Source organism: Mus musculus, chromosome 17 (genome assembly GCF_000001635.26).
Source record: "Mus musculus strain C57BL/6J chromosome 17, GRCm38.p6 C57BL/6J".
NCBI classification, from domain to species: domain Eukaryota; kingdom Metazoa; phylum Chordata; class Mammalia; order Rodentia; family Muridae; genus Mus; species Mus musculus.
This window is the reverse complement of record NC_000083.6, coordinates 57,060,041-57,079,512: the sequence shown is the minus strand read 5'-3', so window position 1 is coordinate 57,079,512 and position 19,472 is coordinate 57,060,041. Positions and strand designations below refer to the sequence as shown.

General features: G+C 51.3%; 2 protein-coding genes across 23 annotated transcripts; one reads left to right on the top strand and one right to left on the bottom strand.

The window, feature by feature from the left end:
- Window positions 1-983: 983 nt before the first annotated feature.
- Window positions 984-13,462, top strand: Dennd1c (DENN/MADD domain containing 1C). Of its 19 annotated transcripts, none has more exons than XM_017317635.2 (24): window positions 986-1,123; window positions 1,809-1,840; window positions 2,508-2,572; window positions 2,652-2,695; window positions 2,817-2,866; window positions 4,025-4,144; window positions 4,951-5,020; window positions 5,159-5,239; window positions 5,334-5,399; window positions 5,486-5,539; window positions 5,630-5,740; window positions 7,077-7,177; window positions 7,441-7,504; window positions 7,624-7,725; window positions 7,816-7,941; window positions 8,490-8,594; window positions 8,890-8,983; window positions 9,065-9,105; window positions 9,329-9,400; window positions 11,680-11,724; window positions 11,813-11,920; window positions 12,397-12,464; window positions 12,571-12,781; window positions 12,872-13,462. In XM_017317635.2, exons 3-24 carry the CDS (start codon window positions 2,524-2,526, stop codon window positions 13,400-13,402), a joined length of 2,313 nt encoding a protein of 770 aa, XP_017173124.1. In that variant the 5' UTR covers window positions 986-1,123; window positions 1,809-1,840; window positions 2,508-2,523; the 3' UTR covers window positions 13,403-13,462. The 19 variants fall into 19 exon arrangements, 15 of the variants coding, with proteins under 15 accessions (XP_006524965.1, XP_017173124.1, XP_006524962.1 ...); NM_153551.2 differs by lacking the exon at window positions 1,809-1,840 and adding an exon at window positions 11,564-11,596 and having other exon boundaries at window positions 1,015-1,123; window positions 7,459-7,504; window positions 12,872-13,458; XR_003952178.1 differs by lacking the exon at window positions 1,809-1,840 and having other exon boundaries at window positions 984-1,123; window positions 12,531-12,781.
- Window positions 13,463-13,594: 132 nt separating this feature from the next.
- Window positions 13,595-17,312, bottom strand: Crb3 (crumbs family member 3). Of its 4 annotated transcripts, none has more exons than NM_001359814.1 (5): window positions 17,285-17,312; window positions 16,747-16,918; window positions 15,815-15,876; window positions 14,280-14,423; window positions 13,595-13,904 (listed from the first exon to the last, which is right to left on the bottom strand). In NM_001359814.1, exons 2-5 carry the CDS (start codon window positions 16,817-16,819, stop codon window positions 13,830-13,832), a joined length of 354 nt encoding a protein of 117 aa, NP_001346743.1. In that variant the 5' UTR covers window positions 16,820-16,918; window positions 17,285-17,312; the 3' UTR covers window positions 13,595-13,829. The 4 variants fall into 4 exon arrangements, with proteins under 4 accessions (NP_001346743.1, NP_001334337.1, NP_001346742.1 ...); NM_001347408.1 differs by lacking the exon at window positions 17,285-17,312 and adding an exon at window positions 17,140-17,282; NM_001359813.1 differs by having other exon boundaries at window positions 13,595-14,423.
- Between the last annotated feature and the right edge of the window lie 2,160 nt (window positions 17,313-19,472).

The window sequence follows — 19,472 nt, the reverse complement described above, 5'->3', positions numbered from 1 at the left end:
TGGGTATCTAGAAGCCAGAGGCTTCAGATCCACTGGAGCTGAAGTTGTGAACCACCCATGTGGTGTTTCACTTACATCCTGTGTGTCTTAATTAGGGTCTCCATTGCTGAGAAGAAACACCATGGCCAAGGCAACTCTTATAAAGGACAACATTTAATTAGGGCTGGCTTACAGGATCAGAGGTTCAGTCCATTATCATCAAGGTGGGAGCATGGCAGCATCCAGGCAGACATGGTTCAGGAGAAGGAGCCAAGAGTTCTACATCTTGATCCGAAGACAGTCAGGAGAAGACTGTCTTTTTTCAGGCAGCTAGGAGAAAGGTCTCAAAGCCCACACCCTCAGTGACACAGCTCCAGGAGTTCAACAAGGCCACACCTACTCCAATAAGACCACACCTCCTAATAGTGCCATTCTCTGGGCCAAGCATATTCAAGCCACCACACTGTACAATAGCAGTACATGCACTTAACTATGGAACTATGTCTCCAATCCCTGAAGCTAACTTCTTGGGGTACAGATGGAACCCTAAATTTGGTAATACCCGGGCCTGTCTGCCTGTCTTCAGTCAATTCTGTGACCTCTCTCAGTGTGCGTGTGGGGGAGTGTCTGTGTGTGCCCATGTGCTCACCTTACCTGGGTTCTGAGCCTCTCCTGCATTTCCATCAGGATTCCTGTGTGACTCCAGCGATCAACCTCTGTCAGCCTCTTTTGCTCTTCAGTGCAGCTGCCCCTTGTAAATGAAACCAAGAAGCAACACAGGGAAATGATGGGGGTGATCTTCACAGGCTTTCAATACCCAGGGGACTCAGAAAGAAAGGGCCTGGGTGTGGCCATGGGGACCATAAGGGTGAAGCTAGACTTCCCAACCTGGCCCTGTTTCCCATAGACCCTGTCCCCACCTAGGCTGTGAAGCCAGGACGCCTGAGTTCCTCACAGAGGGTGGGGGCGGGGGCCTCCTTTGGCTGGGACGTCACCCTGTTAAACTTCCTCTCTCAGCCACACAGGAAACTGAGCAGATCAGGGGCCCAGCCCCAAGCAAACACAGGCTCCCCCAGCCCCAGAAGCACTAGGGGAAAGGGCCCAGCTGGGCCAGCCCTGCAGAGACCATGGGATCCACAGAGACGTAAGAGCTGTCTTCCCTCCATCCTGTGCAGCGAGATTGCCAGACCTGAGCCGGGGTGGGGTTGGGGGAGGGCAAAAAACAAAAAAACTGGGGCTACAGCAGGGGAGGGCCCAGGAAGCACAGCTACCCACTGACCAGAGGGGCTTCTAGGGACCTGATCAGGCCATTCTCTTCAATTTTCCTGGCTCTAGATCTGTGTAATGAAACCAGGGACTTTAGGAGTATGACGCTCCAGTAAGGGTGGGGTTTTTAGGAAGGTGATTTCCAGGAGGGGATAGTCAGTGGTAAGGTGTGAAGGGTATGGTGGGAAACTGTCTGTCAACCTTAGTGGGGGACTCATGGGTGTCTGTGTCCGTACAACAATGAGATGCTTCAGGTGCTCATGTCAGGGTGGTGTGTGTAACCAGATGGGATATGGTATCAGCAAGACAGACACTTCCCTTGGTTTCTGAAAGCTAAGGCCTCAGCATCTTCTGCTAGATGCAGTAGACAGCAGGGAAGAGCAGGCTGTGGGGCTTGCAGTTCAGTGCCAAGACACCTTGCTCTTCTTTCTCTGCTGAGTGTGGGCCGCACAAAAATCTCCCAGAGACACAAGGACAAGCCATAAATATGCTCAAAGGCACAGGGAAAGAAGAGATAGGACTCACATGATACACACCTGAGACTCTGCCGTTCTACCCCACAGATTCAAGAGACAGGCACCAGAAAGAATCATAAGTATGTTCTTTTTATCCAAGTGCTTGTTACAGGCAGACACACTGTCACAGGCATGCCTTTATCTCTGACTCCTCTTGCTACCTTTTCTCTGTCTCTGTCTCTGTCTCTGTTTCTCTCTCTTCCTCCCTCCCTAACTCTCTGTCTCTCTGTTTCTGTGTCTCTCTGTGTCTGTGTCTCTCTGTGTCTCTCTGTGTCTCTGTGTCTCTCTGTGTCTCTGTGTCTCTCTGTGTCTCTGTCTCTGTCTCTCTCTGTCTCTCTCTGTCTCTCTCTGTCTCTCTCTGTCTCTCTCTCTCTCTCTCTCTCTCTCTTGGTCTGTCTGTCTCCCCCTGCCTTCTCTCTCCTCTCTGTCTCTAGCCCTCTCTTTAGAAACAGGGTCTCAGTATGTAGTTCTGACTAGCCTGGAACTCCTATGTAGATCAAGCAAGCCTTGAACTCACAGAGATCTACCTGCCTTTGCCTGGGGGTTAAGGGTACAGCCACCATGGCTTTCTCTCTTTTTCCTTCTCTTCTCTGACCCCGTACTTCAGCAGCATTCACACCTGGCTCCACCCCTCAGGGGGCCCACACCAACACACCTAGTTACACACGAGACAGGGAACAGGAAAACAGAAGCACACAGATACAGACTCAGAACACACACAAGCTAAAGCCCCCTCACGGTCCACAGAAGGCATCCCCCTGCCATGTTTGACTGGTTCTTTGAAGCTGGCTGCCCCAACTCCCTGGAAGAGGGTAAGTTAGGAGACCTGGGGCTGGAGAGATGGGAGGGAGGGTGTGAGGCCGCAAGCTCAGCAGCTGGCCCTCCCTACAGATCCCCCCATCCTGCGGCAGTTCCCTCCAGACTTCCAGGAGCAGGTAGGTATTCCGAAGGCATCCCAGGGCTGGTCCAGCAGAGGGAGGGGGCCATGGGCCTTGAACCCTGAACTGAGGGGCAAGGCCAAGAGGACTGGTGTACTGATGCTTCCTCCCTCTCTAGGAAGCCATGCAGATGGTGCCCAGGTTCTGTTTCCCCTTCGACATAGAAAGGTATGGAGGGGGCAGAGAGGTGGGCACACACACTCTTTGGGACCCAAAGCAGGACCTTAACAACTGAAGAATTATAGGCACAGGGGCACAGGGACCCAAAGACCCAAGAACTGAAGGGCAAAGGAAGCTAGGTGACCCCTCCACGAGGACTCAGAGTTTATGAGTGTGAGTGTGAGTGTGTGTGTTCATGGGTGAGCAGCTGCACGTGGCGGCCAGAGGCAGACCTCAAGTGTCATTTTCCAGAAACCATCCACCTTTTTCTGGTGTTACGTGAGCCATCTTACCAGCTCTACATTGGTTTAGTTTGGTTTTGTTTTAGATTTCTTTCCCGTGTATGGATGTTCTACCTGCACATGTGCACATATACCTGCATACCTAGTGCCTAGGGAGGTCAAAAGAGGGTATCAGTTCCCCCGGAACTTGGAGTTACATGCATCGTGAGCCATGGTGTAGATGCTGGGAGCCAAACTTGGGTCCCCTGTGAGAGCAGCTAGTGTTCTAACCACTGAGCCAACTCGCTGGTCTCTATACACACTCACCTTGGTTTTTTTTTGTTTGTTTGTTTGTTTTTTGTTTTTGTTTTTGTTTTGAGGCAGGGTCTCTTACTGGCTTGGAGGTCTCCAAGGAGGCTTTACGCCATGGCCATCCAGCCCCAGGGCTTTGAAGATTTTACCACCCTGGCTCTGGGGCCAGATTTAATTTTATTCTATTGTATTTGTTATGTGTCCAGGGTCAAAAGATAACTTTGTGGTGTTGGTTCTCTTCTTCTACCATAAGGGTCTCCAGAGACTGAAGCCACACTGGGCTTACATGGGCTTACATGGGCTTACATGGGCTTACATGGCAAGCACATTTTCCTGATGAGCTGCCTTCCCTGGCCTCCAGATTTTCTTTTTTCTCAAAAATGGGTCTGTGGACTGGAACTCCGGTCATCTGTCTTGCAAAGCACACACCTTGGTGGTGGAGCTATGAAACCAGGCTCCAGGATTCAGGGTTCCTGACTCCCAAGAGCCCACAAAATACTGCTCTCATACAAGCCACCACCAAAACCAAAACAAAACAAAAACAAAAAACCCTGCATTCACAGGCCACCTTAGGGGTGAGCAAGGAAGTCAGAAACTAGATGTCCAGTCTCCACCGGAGTCTTTTCCCCTCCAGGGAGCCACCCAGCCCTGCTGTTCAGCATTTCACCTTTGCCCTCACTGACCTGGTGGGCAACCGTAGATTTGGCTTCTGCCGCCTGCGAGCTGGTGCACGGAGTTGTCTCTGTATCCTCAGGTGGGTGATATGGGGCCTCAAACCAAGCAGGAACAGACAGGAACAAACACTAGGCCTCACAATGGATACAAAGACTCACAACTGATCCCAAGTGCAGGGGGTTAGAGGATGAATGTGTCTCCCTCTACTCGAGGCTGACAGAGCATCTTGGAAGTGGTGAGACAGAGAGACTATAAGAGTTAGAAGTTCAGAATGAAACAGTATCCCCTGGACATGACAGAAACAGGGATGCTCACAACCTGCCCAACATCAAGCCAAACAAAATCCCAGCATGGCTAACTGTGGAGCTGTTAGCAACTGATGGCTGCTGGGGTGGGGGTACACTGGGTCTCTTCAGAGGTTTGCCAGGCTCCTGAGCCATGTACTTACAGACAGCACCAAGTGGTGCCCAAAAGCGGGGCTTCTGGGGGGGTCCTCGGGCAGGGGGGTAAGACAGGGTCTCACTAAGTAGCCCTGGCTGGCCTGAAACTATTATATAGAACAGACTGGCCTCAAACTCCAACAGATAGATCCTCCTACCTCTGTCCTCCTGAGAGCTAGGGATCAAAGGCATGCACCACTACACCTGGCTGATTCAGTAGGTTTTAGAAAACAACACATGAAATTGAAAGAGGAAAGTTGGGGAGGCGGGGGGAGGGGGGGTTGAAGTAGTGGATATGGAGATAGATTTGATCAAAACATATAGTATGCATACATGAAAACACATAGTCGGCATGCACAAAGTTCTCAAACAATAAATGTGTAAAAGTATCAAATCCCTTAGAAGTACTTTCTAGACTGTGACCCTTCCCCTTCTCTCTCTCCAGCCACTTTCCCTGGTTTGAAGTGTTCTACAAGATTCTCAATAACGTGGGGGACCTTCTAGCCCAGAACCAAGTGAGAGCAGCCCCACCTTCAGTCCCCACCCCAGCCTTTCCATCACCTCTCTAGTGTGCCAGGTCTCACCTCATTCAGAGGGAGACCCTCAGAATCCCAAATGGTCCCTCCAGTACTAACTCCTTCCGAGTTCCTCAGGTCGCCGAGGCTGAAGAACTCCTACAAAACCTACAGCAACACCCACTTCTTGGACCCCGGTTTTCAGGAAGATCAGAGATGGTGAGTAGCTCCCAGGTCTTTGGCGCTGGCTTCTGGTTGGCCATGAAGGCTTCGAGCCAACCTGGGAAACCACACAGTTACTCTCGTCCCACAGGACAGCAGCATCACTGTCCGGAGTGAATGTGGAATCTTGCCTCCTGCCCTGGGGAATAGCAAGCTGGTGAGTAGTAGAGCTGAGGTCCCTCAGGCCATAGCAGAGGTCACTGCCACTCACACAGACTGAACCGCCCCCCTTCTCCCCACTAGCTTTCTTGTTTTGTGGCTCCGGATGCCGCCAGCCTGCCATCTATTCCTGAGAATGTGAGTAAGGAGGAACTACAAAAGGTGGGTGGGACAGCAAACCTTAGCTACCTGCCCCACCCCCAGCCACTGTGCCTCTCTATCCCTCAGAGGAACCTCACTGAGCTGGTGGTCGCTGTGACAGATGAGAACATCGTGGGGCTCTTCGCAGCGCTGCTAGCTGAGAGGAGGGTCTTGCTCACTGCCAGCAAGCTCAGCACTGTGAGGCGGGACCACTTCTCCCGGGGAAGGGACACAATTAAACCCTTTTTTTGCTCAGTCCCACCCCTGTCAGAACAATCTGAGGAGGTTGCACAATGGCTCCAGTTTATTGGTAGCACAATCTAGTACAGGCCCGACCACTGAGGACCAAACCTGGTCTAGCTCTGCCCCTCTGGAAGAGAAGATTAAACTTTCCAGCCGGGGACTTAGCTCAATGAGTAGAGCACTCGCCTAGCAAGCATGAGGCCCTGGTTCCATTCCCAAGCTGGCATAAACCAGGCCCTGGCAAACATATTGGCGATGCACACCTGGAATCCCAGCACTGACAGCCTAAGGCAGGATCAGAAATTCAGGAAGGTCACCCTGAGATACCTAGTTTGAGGCCAGCTTGATACATAAGACCCACCAGTTCTCAGTGAATGAATGATTGATAGATAGATAGATAGATAGATAGATAGATAGGTAGGTAGGTAGGTAGGTAGATAGATAGATAGATAGATAGATAGATAGATAGATAGATAGATAGATAGATAAAGGAAAATACATTTTAAAAGATTCTAGGGCCAATGAGATGCTCAGTGAACCAAGGTACCTATAGCCAAATTTTGAGGAGCTCAGTTCAATATCCAGGTGGAAAGTCAGCCCCAACTCCTACATGTTGTTCTTCAAATCTGCACAAGCGAGCATACACACACGCAAACTCACTCACAAATAAATAAACGCAATTTTATTTTTTTTAATTTCTAGCTCCACTTTTGTGTCACGTGGTATAAAGTTTTTCTAAATGTGTCTATCTATATGTGGGTGCCCAAAGAAAAGATCCCCTGGAGCTAGAGTTTGAGGAGCTGTGAGCCACCATGTTGTTGCTTAAAGCTGAACCCAGAACCTGTACAAGAGCAGCCAATGAGCGATCTCTCCTGTTACTCAAGTGTGTTTCTGTGTGGTTGGCATTTTTGGTTTTGGTTTGGTTTGGTGTGGCTTCAAGACAGGGTTTCTCTGTGTTGCCCTGCCTGTCCTGGAACTCACTCTGTAGACCAGGCTGGCCTTGAACTCAGAGATCTGCCTGCCTCTGCCTCCGGAGTGCTGGGGTTACAGATCAGAGCCACCACACAAAGCTCAGAGTTATTTTTTATCTGAGCACATGGAGCTGTAACTGGCCAAAATCCTGGTCTCCACTTCCTTCCTATGGGGGTCTGAATGCCACCCAGTTCCCCAGCAATGGACGGAGGAGACCGATCAGGGAGGTCTAAGCGCCCAGCTCATTGCCCCTCTCAGCAATTCCGGACCCTGAGGCGAGGAGTCTGAACCCACTACGCCTGTCCTTCTCACTCCCCAGCTGACAGCCTGTGTTCACGCATCCTGTGCCCTGCTCTACCCCATGCGCTGGGAGCACGTTCTGATCCCCACTCTACCCCCACACCTACTGGACTACTGCTGGTGAGAAAAGCGGAGGTGGGGAATGAGGAAGGGCAGGCAACGGGAAAGCCTGGAGAGTTGCTAGCCTTTAATCTTAGCAATCTTAGCACGTGTGAGACAAAAGGCTGGAGGCTCTCTTTATGTCCCAGGCCAGCCTGGTCTACAATGAGTCCCTATCAGAAAAAGTCAAAAAAGAAAATCAAGAGTCCCAGGGTAGCCTGGGCTACATAAAGCAGGCAGAGTTGAAAGGCTTGAGGGTTTGAGATATGCATCTGCCTCTCCAGTCTGTGTCCTCTCCACAGTGCGCCCATGCCCTACCTCATAGGAGTCCATGGCAGTCTCGCAGAGGTAAACGCTGAAATACCCCAAGGCTGGAGCCGGGGGGGGGGGGGGGGGGGGGGGATGCCCTCTCCCTCCAGTTACTCAGAGTCCTGCCTCTGTATGGGGCTCATGTTTGTCTCCTGCAGAGAGTCCGAGAAAAAGCGCTGGAAGATGTTGTGGTGTTGAATGCAGACTCTAACACCCTGGAGACACCCTTTGACGATGTGCAAGCTCTGCCGCCGGATGTGGTCAGTGCCATCACCTCCCACCTCCCACCCTTGCTCCTCAAGATGGAGCCTCCAACTCTGCCCAACTCGGGGTCTCCCCTGTGTCCTCAGGTATCCCTGCTGAGGCTTCGGCTAAGGAAGGTTGCCCTGAGCCCTGGGGAAGGGGTGTCCCGTCTCTTCCTCAAAGTGCAGGCCCTGCTCTTTGGAGGGTACCGTGATGCCCTTGTCTGCATCCCGGTGAGTAGATGGAGGAGGAGAGATGTCTAGGGACAGGCCTCTCAGGGATAAATTACAACATAGAGACCACCTAGTGGGCCAGGCAGTGGTGGCAGAGGCCAACCTGCTCTACAGAGTGAGTTCCAGGACAGCCAAGGCTACGCAGAGAAACCTTGTCTCGAAAAACCATAATAATAATAATAATAATAATAATAATGATAATAATAATAATGATGATGATGATGATGATGATGATGATAAATAATGTGTTTTGAGTCTGAACCCCCTGATTCTTTTTTCTTGAGACTGGCTCTTTGTAGCCCAGGCTGCCCTCGAGCTTATTATGTAACCAGCAGCAATCTCCCTACAGCAACCGCTGACACTATCAACATTATTTAATACTGACAGCCACATTATAGATGAGGATGAGCTGTTCCATGAGGTCCTGCACAGGATCAGGTACACAGTAGGCACCGAATTAGTGCTTGCTGGGTAGCTATGAAGTTGGAAGAAAGATGATAGGAGAAAGGAGAGCCCCCAGGGAACTCCGGAAGGAATCCTTCTTCCAGGGTCAGCCAGTGACCTTCAGTGAGGAAGCTTTTTTGGCTCAGAAGCCCGGGGCACCCCTGCAGGCATTCCACAAAAAGGCGGTACACTTGCAGCTGTTCAAGCAGGTGAGCGCACTGGGGGCGGGGCCTAAAATGAAGAATAAGGGATAGGCGGCTAGTCCCTGGGGGCGGGGCCTAAGATGAAGAATAAGGGACAGGCGGCTAGTCCTTGGGGGCGGGGCCTAAAATGAGACAAAGGATGGGCTGCGGGTCCCTGGGGGTAGGGCCAAATTGGATGCCTGGTTTCTAGAATGATTTCCTGATTTGGGGGGGTGGGGGGGCCCGCCTGGCAAGGCTGACTTCTAAGTCTTTAGGGAACAGCAGCAAGTACTTGAGTCCGACCTTCTCTCTCTACCCCAAGTTCATCGAATCCCGACTGGAAAAACTCAATGCTGGGGAAGGCTTCTCAGACCAATTTGAGCAAGAGATCATTGCCTGCCGCGGAGCTTCCTCAGGTGAGCCCCAAGGCTCTCACCCGGTCGGTTCCCCAAGCTTAGGCCTGCCTTAGTAACCACAACTCTCTCCCTTCCTCCCAGGCACCCTTCGGTCTTACCAGCTCTGGGTAGATAGTCTTAAGGTAATAAAAGCAATCCCTGTTCCTGTTTATAACCAACTTCATCACCTCACCATTTACCACAGCCCCCGAGAAGGGGCTTGGTTAAAACTGGAGGCACAGAGAGGAAGGAGGCTGCCCAGCAGAAGGCAACCTGAGGTGGGAAGTAAGGTGTGGAGTCCGGACCTGGCAACCTCAGGGGCCCAAGTTTCTCTTATTTGGTGTCTTTTCACGCAACCCCTTACAGAAAGGTAGCGATGCCCTTCTGCATTCAATGAAGACAAAAACCCAACCAGCTGTCAGGAACATGTACCGATCGGTGAGTACTGAACGGTGAGACTGGAACCCTGTGGCTCACAGTGGCTGGAGTGACCACAGGAAAGGGACATAGGGCGAGTCTGTGTTATATGCACATGTGTGCACATGTGTGCCTGTGCATGCAGAAGCCAGGGATTGGCATTGCTATGTACTATCCACCTTGGGGTTTTTTGTTTTGTTTTGTTTTTGAGAGAGGCAGGCTTTGTATGTGGCCCTGGTTGGTTGGTTTTGAACTCAGAAATGCACCTGCCTCTGCCTCCTGAACGTTGGAATTGTTCCGCACCATATGCAGTAACTTTGGAGGGTTTCGGGAGAGGGAAATACATTTATTTGTTTTAGTTATGTGTTTGCGCCACAGTGCATGTGTGGAGGTCAGATGACAACTTATAGAAGTTGGTTGTTCATGTCTTTAATCCCAGCACTTAGGAGGCAGTGCAGGCAGATTTCCAGCCTGGTCTACGGAGTGAGTTCCGGGACAGCCAGGGCTACACACAGAAACCTGTCTTGAAAAACAACAAAAAAGTTGGTTGTGTCTTCAACCACGTGTGTCCCAAACATGGAAATCAAACGAACTCAAGTTGTCAGGCTTGGCAAAATCACCTTCACCCAAAGTCCTTTGAAACTCCCTAACTAGGCTAGCCTGGTTGGCCAGTGCTCAGGGATCGTCCTCTCCCAGCTCTAAGGTGGAAGGAAGGAATTTAACTGACTGATCCTTCTCTCACAGAGATTATGTCTTGAGTATTCACAACAGGCATTAAATATCCACTTAAAATATTAACAACTTTTTCTATGCTATTTTCATTTGCCATTTTCTTATATATATATATTTGGTTGGTTGGTTGGTTTTGCTTTTTCTTTGTTTTTTTGTTTTTCGTTTTTTTTTTTTTTGTTTGTTTGTTTTTTGTTTTTCCAGACAGGGTTTCTCTGTGTAGCTCTGGCTGTCCTGGAACTCACTCTGTAGACCAGACTGGCCTCGAACTCAGAAATCCGCCTGCCTCTGCCTCCCAAGTGCTGGGATTAAAGGCGTGCGCCACCACCGCCCTGCCATTTTCTCTTTTTAGTGTGTTTGTGTGTGCCTGTGTGTATCTGTATGTTGTATGAGTGGATGTGCCTACTGGCCTGCTTGTATAGGCACCATGTTTGTAGAGGTCAGAAGAGGGTATTGGATCCCCCAGAACTGTATGTACATTATGGCAGTTGTGACCAACCTGATACGTATAACTGGTCTTTGCTACTTTGTGGGATCTTTTCCACACCCTTTATTCTACCCCAGGTTTCACCCCCTACCACTAGACAAGAGAGAAAGGGTAAAGGGAAGAGAGAAAGATTCTTGAATCTAATTTCTTTCCTTTTGTTTTTTTTTCCCCCTTGGAGAATGACTACTTACAAACTGTAACCAACCCACCCTACCCCAACCCCGCTGAATGACCACCAACCCCTGCCTCTCAGGCCCCTAGCATTTATATATAACCTCTGCAAAGCTCCCAGAATTACACACACTCACAGAACCTATCTGCAGCTGGCATGCCTCCACTAGAGCACAAGGCAAATCATGGTCAGCCTCATATCCCCACACCTGGGATTAAAATGAAAACACTTATATTTCTGTGGTTTTAAAGAAACCAACGTTCCAGAAGTGTCACTACAGAGATGGGAGCAGCAATCACTGCAAACACAAGATGTTTCTTGCTAAACCGGGCAGTGGTGGCACACGCCTTTAATCCCAGCACTCGGGAGGCAGAGGCAGGTGGATTTCTGAGTTCGAGGCCAGTCTGGTCTACAGAGTGAGTTCCAGGACAGCCAGGGCTACAGAGAAACCCTGACTCAAAAGAAGATTCTTGCTGTCAAACTTGACAAGATTTTGATCCCTAGAATCTGCATGAGAATTGACTCCCCACGTTGTACTCTGCCCCCCACACCAGTGCCATGACGAATGTTCCCTCTCCCCCAAACAAATACATAAATAAAATTAAACACACACACAAACTCTGACAGCCAAGATCCATCAATTACCTTTTGTTACTTAGCTTCCATTCTTGATTTGGGAGTGGGGGGAGAAGGAGGTCTGGAGCTCAAATATTCTTTCAGACCAGCCTTTACATTTCAGATCTGTCCATTTGATTTTAATCCTATATACAGTGGTCAAACCTTTGGTTTATGGCAGGGTGACTCCCTCCAGGAATATTGTGCATCAAAGGTATAAACATAGCTTGGAAGATACAAAGGTGGAATGGGGTTAGAAAACACTTGTGTCTGATACTGTGTCGGGTCATCACCTAGGCAAAGAGTGGCTTGAAGGGTATGCAGAACCTGCTCACGATTAAGGTAAGACCGCCCAAGGTGAATTCCTCATCCACAGATATTTCAGGGGAGTGGAGGTGGGACCCCAGCCCACACATGCATCCCTTCACAGGATGGAGACTCTGGCCTGCAGAGGGGGGGCTCCCTGAGAACCCCAAGCCTCACCAGCCGCTCTGATCGTCTGCAACAGCGCCTGCCTATTAGCCAGCACTTTGGACAGGTGAGGATGCCCACCGTCCACCACACATCAGATCCTTCCCGAATCCTGCACCTGTCCCCAGTGTTCACCAAACTATCTCCCTTTGTGGAAGTTCACATGTAGTTCACTCACTATACAGCCAAAGATGGGTTTGAACTCCTGATCCACCATACCCAGCTTAAATGGTGCTGGGGATTAAACCCAGGGCCCTGTGCACGAGAGGCAAGACCTGTACTAACCCAGTTACACTCTCCCAACCCCCTTGGGGCTTTTTTGTATTTTAGACCAAACTGGTCTACAACTCAGAGATCCACCCCAGCCTTTGTTTTGTTTTTAGAGGAATCATCCAGGACTTGAACTTGCAAACAATCCTCCTGCCTCAGGCTCGAATACAGTGGCATGTCCAATGCACTTTCCAATTCAAGCTGGAAAGCCCTAGCCCTGGATTCAAAAGCTCCTGGGGCTCCTCCCATTTCTTCCTCTCTTATCTTTTTCAGAACAGGCCCCTCCGCCCCAGCAGGAGACTCAAGACTGAAGAGGGACCTTCCGAACCCCTGCGGGAGAGGTAAGAATTGAAGCAGATCAAAGTTGAGAGGTGCAAGGATCACAACTGATGAGGGGTGTCTTCTAGACTCCGGAGACAAAGCCCAGGATGTCAATCCTCAATCCAGGAGCCCCACCTTGAGCCCTGGGGACACTCAGAACCCCTGGGCAGAAGATACTCTAGATGGCAGCTTTCTGGGGTCTGGAGAAGAGCTGGATCTACTGAGTGAGATTCTAGACAGCCTGAACGTGGAAACCAAGAGTGGCGACCTGCAGAGGGCCAGCCAGAGCTTAGACTGCTGTCAGCGAGGGGCGGCGTCAGAGAGCTGCTCCAGCCTGGTGAGAACTTCCTCTCTGCTACCCCCTCCCCACCTGTCAGTGTCTTCCCCTTTCTGACATCAACCATACCTTCCATCCTGCTCTGCCCAGCCTGACATCCCAGTGGGGTTACCATGGCAACTGGAAGAAGACAAGAGATCCCAGGATCCTCAGCCTTGGTCCCTACCTGGTGACCTGTCACTTCTGCAAGACACCCCATTTTCAGAGGTTGTAAGCTACTCAAAGAACTCCTGTTCTCAGCCATTTCAGCAGAGCCCCCCAAGCCAAGGGGACCCCGGGCCCTCTCTCAGCAAGCTGGATCCTAGACCCTCACAAAGCCCCTGCCCCAAGCTCCTCAGAGTCCCCACTAGGCACAGTCCTCCAGAAAGCCCCCAGCTTCTTGTCTCCACAGAGCCCAACTCTGATGCTGTCCAAAGATTACAATCCATTTCGTCTCCCTCATGCTCTCATTCTGCAGAGAACCCCAGAAACCAGCCTCCCCAGGTCCTCCTGGGCCAGGCTTGTGTACAACCCCTCGAGGAGCTGGGAGCCCCCACTTATGTCTCTCATGTAAGCACGCAGCAAAGGCCACAGGACAAGCAACCTCGAGTTGCTGATCTGAAGAAGTGTTTCGAAAACTAAGATAAGGAGTGTGAGGGGTTCCCAACTCTCAATAAAGCTGAATTTCTTTTCCTTGATAAATGTATCTGGGGCTTTCTGAAACCTACCTCATCCACCACTCCAAGTGACCTCTAAGCATCTTTAAGGTTCATCTGAAGGCTCTTACCCCAACTTCCAGCCCATTAGGACCCCAAAGAGCTTACAGCTAAAATCTTTTTTCTCATACCACAAAAACAAAAAACCTTTATTGTCCCTATCAATTTCATATAAATATATAAAAAGTGAGCAGTCCCATCCTGCTTGCCTTCAAAGTCAAGGTCTTTGAAGAACTTTCTTCCCTTCTATTCTTAAGCATTGGGTGAGTCTGATTGCCCAAAGAGGGTGTTGCCTTCCCACGGGGTCACACAGCAAGGAAGGGAAGATGGATGACAGGGAAGGAGGGGAGGAGCTAGATGGGCAGGCAGCCCCGCACTGGCTCCTTGGAGTCCTGGGGGGCCCGGGCCTCAGCTGCTGCGTGGGAAAACTGAAAGAAAGGACAGGAGGTTTGTTGGGCCTGCAGTCACAGTAGGAGACACAGCAGAGGCAAGGTCCTATGAGGTAAATGGTGAGGCAGTAAGGCCTCCCCTGGCCCCAGCACCCCCAGTTTCATGCAGAGCCAAGCAGAGGTAGCAATGCTGCATAGCCCACCAGCTAGATGCCCCAGAGTTCCCCAACCCAAGTCCTCCTGAGTCACTGGAGGCTGGCGCGTCTCCGAGGTGGCTGCTGTGTGGTAGGGCGTGCCAAGGCAGTCCCAGGCGTTGGTAGTGATGATGGCCTATGGCCGACACCCCTGTGTTCAGATGAGCCGCTCCTCCGGGGGCAGCTTGAGGTTGGGGGGTGGTGGAGCACGGGCACCCACCTGCTCCTCACTGCTGGGCCGGTAGGTGCCCTCTGTCTGCCGCTTTTCCCGAAGTTTTCGCATGAGCAGAAACAGTCCCACTGCTATAAGGAGGACTCCCAGAATGGAAAAGACCACAGTGATGGCTACAATAGCCCCTGAAGACTGTAAAAAGAGGGAGAGTAGACAGGTGTGACCAAACTGCATGGAGTCACCCTGCCTAAGTCACCCACCAGGGCTCCTGTCACCCTGTCTGCTTTCTGGGTGGGGTTTCTGGACTGTTTTCAAATTGAGAGACAGCCTCCTTCAGCACCTCGAGCACTGGTACCCAGTACCTCTGTCCTGTCCCTTCCACACTATGAGTGTCCGAGCTTCTGACCAGATACGGTTCTCTTGGTTTTCCTGGCTCTTGTGTTGTTGTTTGTTCAAAGTCTCCTATAATCTTGAACTTACTATATGGCTAAGAATAATCCTAAACTTGCTTCCTTCCTCCTCCTCCCCTTCCTCTTCCTCCTCCACAAAGCTGGTACTGGGATTACAGGTGTGTGCCACCACACCCAGAGTTTTTATTGTCACATGGTCTCATCTATACCCCAGGCTGTTCTTAAATTGTGGCAATCCTCCTGTCTCAGCCTCCTGAGTGCTAGGGTGACATGTATGTATCACCATGCCCATCAGGCAAGACACTGTGTTTGGTTATGAGACAGGATCTCATAGTAGCCCTGGCTAGCCTGGAATTCACTATGTAGAACAGGCTGGCCTTGAACTCCACCTGCCTCTCTCTCTCTCTTCCTGGAATGTATGGGTTACCACTCCCAGCAAGACACAATTTCTTGTCCACTGTTATGGAGAGATGGCTTGCTACCTTTCTGGGACACAGAAGTCCCACTGGCGTGGCTTTGTGGGTAGAGTGCGTGCCTGGCATGCACAAAACTCTGGGTTTGACTTCTAGCACCCCATAGACCCAGCATGATAGCGGACACATGTTAACCCAGCAGAAGGATCCAGAATCCAAGATCCAAGGTCATCTGACTACAGAGGAAGTTTGAGGCCAGCCTGAGCTACACTAAACCACTAAACCATGTATGTATGTATGTATGTATGTATGTGTGTGTGTATATATATATATATATATATATATATATATATATATATATAGTTTTTCGAGACAGGGTTTCTCTGTGTAGCCCTGTAGACCAGGCTTGGCCTTGAACTCAGAAATCCACCTGCTTCTGCCTCCCAAGAGCTGGGATTAAAGGCGTGTGCCACCACTGCCCAGGCAATAAAAAAAATAATTTAAAAGTCAGGGCATCTGCCTAGCACATGGCCTTTTATTTTTCTCTGTATAGGCCTGGCTGTCCTGGAACTCACTTTGTAGACCAGGCTGGCCTTGAACTCAAAAATCCGCCTGCCTCTGCCTCCCAAGTGCTGGGATTAAATGCGTGTGCCACCACCGCCCGGCGCACATGGTCTTTTAATAGTAATGTCTCTCCACTTGTCCCATACTACTCTGGTCTCACACACTTGCTCTTCCTTCTTACACCTTCCCAACTCACCAGGCCCCCGTTGGACTCATCACCTGGGGGTTGAGTTGTGCTATTTGTGAAAGGGTCCGGTGCTGTGGAACAGAAAGAGAAAAAAAAAATCCATGCTGGGGTCTTCTTCACTAGTTATCACTTACACACCACTCAGTCAGACCTTGCAAAACGCCTTCCAAAGTCTCCAGCTGGAATTGAGGCAGCAAGTACAGCCAGGCCACCCACTCCACCCTCGGGTGTGATGCTGGTTTCTCTGGCCACCCTCAGCCCAGCAGGTAATAATCTGACCACCCAGAGTCACCATTGTTAGCCTATTAGAATAGATGGCTTCCAGAACCGTGTCCCCCTCCACCATCACTCCGGCCCAGAACCCTTAAGGACCTGGGCGGGGCTCAACCTTTCCCAGGAGTATGTGACTCACAAGGTCCCCCCACCCCCCAGGCTCCCGAAACTGGAACTAGAGACTGAGGGAAGGTCTGGCTGGGTCCACACCTACGGAGGGCCAGCCCTGTCAGCTGGGCTCCCTCCAGGTCCCCCTGACTGCTTAAGACTCTCAACTATGCAGACTCAGGTGCCCAGGCTCTCCCTCCCCTCCTCCACCTCTGGGCTCTGCCCAACAACCCCCAGCTCCTAAATTCCACAAGACTTAAGGACTCAGGAATTCTAGGCTGCGGGTACGGAGCGTTCAGAAAAACGCTGGTTCGAGCCTCAGCAACGTTAAAAGAAAAAAAAAAAAAAACTGGAGAAAAAAAAACTGGAAAAAAAAAAAGTTCGCAGGTCAGCTAAACTAATTTGAAATTCAGCCCTGAAGCTTTCAAACTTGGTCTCCAAACGCATTCCAAGCTCATTCCTCAGACCTGTCGCCCTCTCTGGGTCGCAAATGCCCGGCACTTCTGAGTTCAACCCGGGAACCCTCCTCCCACCCGAGCGCTGCCCCGGACAGTACCTACCTGTTAGGCTCCAGCCGGAGGGCAGCATCGGCAAACCAAACGCCAAGAGCACCCCCAGGCCTGGGGTCGCCATGAGTTTAGGCGACGAGTTGGTGACGCCAAGGACAGGACTTCCCCAAGGCGCCAATTCCTACCGCATCTTGGGTCGAGGAGGGCACCTGCGACCCAGGACCTGGGGACCAGACCGGGGTGGGGGGGAGAGGGCGCAGCATAGGGTGAGGGGCTGGACTCAGGCTCGGGGCCCAGCGACAGGCAACCCAATCTTGGAGTGCGCTCCCCGCCCTCGGCGCCAAGGGTCAGAGATTAAAGATTAACTCCCCGACCGCATTCTTGGGCCAGGAAAAGGGAAGGAGGAGGTGGGGACAGGACAGGCTGCGCGCCCTGCCTCCCTACCTGACTCCAGCGTCTGAGAGGGACTTCGCTCAGGTTCCCAATCCCGGGTTCCCAGCTGGAACCCCGAGTCTCCGTCCTTCACCCGGTCGCTCCAGATCCCACCCGCCCCGCCCGCTCACGTGACCCGGAAAGTTTAGTCACCCACCTGGGCAAAGAGCGCACTTCCGGCTTGTGCACCTGAGCCTGGCTGAGAGGGGCGGGGCGAAGAGGGCGGGGCCGCGCCGCCAGAGCACCTGTAACGGGAACCCCATTGCGACCCGGAGCACCGCAGAGGGCGGAAATGAGCAGGTGTAAGCACAGGGGTGCATACCCCGGCGGGGGGCGTGGCGACACTCCAGAAAGATACACACTTATAAGAGGCGGGCTCCGATGGGAAACACTGAAGAACTCACACCCTGAAGTCAGACCTGGGAATGCTAACCTGTATTCTAAATGTATTCTGGAGGCTGAGGCAGGAGGACCCCAAGTTCAAAGCCAGCCTGAATAAACCCTATTTCAAAAGTAAAAGGGGCTGGGAGCGTGGCTCGGGGCCAGAACCCCTGCCTTAAATGGCCTAGTGAAGGTCGCCTTCCAAGAATGTCTTAGTGATTGGATCGCCCCTTACTCAGCCATGAATTCCTCCTTAGCATGCCTGAGACCCCTGGGTTCCATTTTCATCCCATAACCAAAAAAATCAACCAACCTGTACAGGACTAGTTTTGTAGAAAGATACATGTAGGCTTGTAGTCAGAGTGTAATCAGAACACCTGCTTAGATTAAACCCGTGCGGTATTAAAAAAAAAAAAAAAAAAAAAAAAAACCGGACAAAGATCTGTGCAGAATCTCGCCCAGCTTAACGGAAGGCCTTATGTCCACACTGAAGAACATCCGTATGAGGTCCACCTGCCAGGGAAGTGTCTGTGAGGAAGCATGGATTTGGGGCGTCTGCGCAGAAGTAGTGATGTCCCACGGCACCCACACAGAAACTCTTATGCATGGAAACATCTGGTAGCTGGTAGAGGGAGTGGGTGGGACTTTCACCTGTTCACCACAGATGTATGGGCACAGCTTGGGTGGGGACCGCATGACCTCTGGATGTATCTTTGGGTAAAAGGTGGTCATGCACCGGATATGATGGCACGTGATTGCCGTCCCAGCAACTGGGATTCCGAAGCAGGCGAACTGCTGCACATTCAAGGCCAGCGAGGCTACAGAGACCTTGGCTCAAAAGGACAATAACAACAATAGCCATAGAGCTGCAGCTGGAGTTCTGTGGCTAGTTTATCTAGCACATACAAGGCTATATACAACACCCATTGTAGTGTAGCATACGCCTTAGATCCCAGGTGGAGCTCTGTGAGGTCCAGATCAGCCCGGTCTACATAGTAAATTCCGTGGCTACATAGAGAGACTGTGTCTTTGAACAAGAAAAATAAATAAATAAATAAATAAATAAATGAGGCGTCGTCCCTTCCTGGGAGTGGTGGTTTAAACTCTGTTTAAATCTCTGCTCTGGCCCTAAATGGGAATCCAGACTAAGATTTGAAGCTTTTGATTTCTCCACTGTAGCGTGGGAAAAGCTAGTGTCACCTACCTACCTCACAGGGTTTGGGGTAGGTTCGTTACTGAGCAGCGAGTGAAGGGCTCTGGCATGCGCAACGCACTCAATGTGAGCTCTTATTTATTATTCGCGGTCAGACGGACGCCCTTCCCCCTGACGGTGAGACGAAAAACTGCACCCGAAACTTGTGGGCGGGACTTCAGCAGGTGCAACCACAGCCGCCGGCTGAGGCCCCGCCTCCAGAGCCCCTCCTCCTGATCGTTATCTTTAGTGGCGCGGGAGATACTGGTCCGCGACTCCCTTTCCAGGCAGGTCTGCAAAGAGCAGCCTTCAGAGAGTCTGAATTGGGGCGCGGCCCCTTTAAGAATGCCTAGCGGGCTGCGAGCTGCGGGACAGGAGGCCGCGGCGGGTCAACCGGGAAGCCCCGCCTAGGTAGAGCGGACCGCCGCAGCTAGGGCGCATTGACCAATAAGGATTTAACTTTGCAGCCGCGCCGCTCGTTGACCTTGCGTTTCTCTCTCCGAGTGTCACCAAGAAAAGGAGGCGCGCGGGCGGAATGAAGTGTTGGGGAGGGAGCCCACACCTCTTTGTTGATCTGCTGTTTCTATCATCGACTGGGGAATCTAACTAGAGCAGGCGGGCGAAAGAAGCTTTTAAACTGGTTCAGAATTCTTTGCGTAGACCTGGGAGAAGCAAAAACTTGAATTTCTGATAAGTGATCCGTTAGAGAGGAAGGTGTAAATGAACAAGATTACGAATCCAATTCCTGACAATTCCCTACCAAAACCATTTA

Excerpts from the sequence above, each read along its gene's own strand:
- Dennd1c (NM_153551.2), top strand. Across the intron at positions 8,984-9,064 it reads CTGCCGCGGAGCTTCCTCAG|GCACCCTTCGGTCTTACCAG; the intron begins GTGAGCCCCAAG and ends CCTTCCTCCCAG. Across the intron at positions 9,106-9,328 it reads TCTGGGTAGATAGTCTTAAG|AAAGGTAGCGATGCCCTTCT; the intron begins GTAATAAAAGCA and ends AACCCCTTACAG.
- Crb3 (NM_001359814.1), bottom strand. The coding sequence starts at position 16,819 with ATGGCGACCCCAGGCCTGGGGGTGCTCTTGGCGTTTGGTTTGCCGATG. Across the intron at positions 15,877-16,746 it reads CTCCGGCTGGAGCCTAACAG|CACCGGACCCTTTCACAAAT; the intron begins GTAGGTACTGTC and ends TCTGTTCCACAG. Across the intron at positions 14,424-15,814 it reads ATGAGTCCAACGGGGGCCTG|TCTTCAGGGGCTATTGTAGC; the intron begins GTGAGTTGGGAA and ends CTCTTTTTACAG.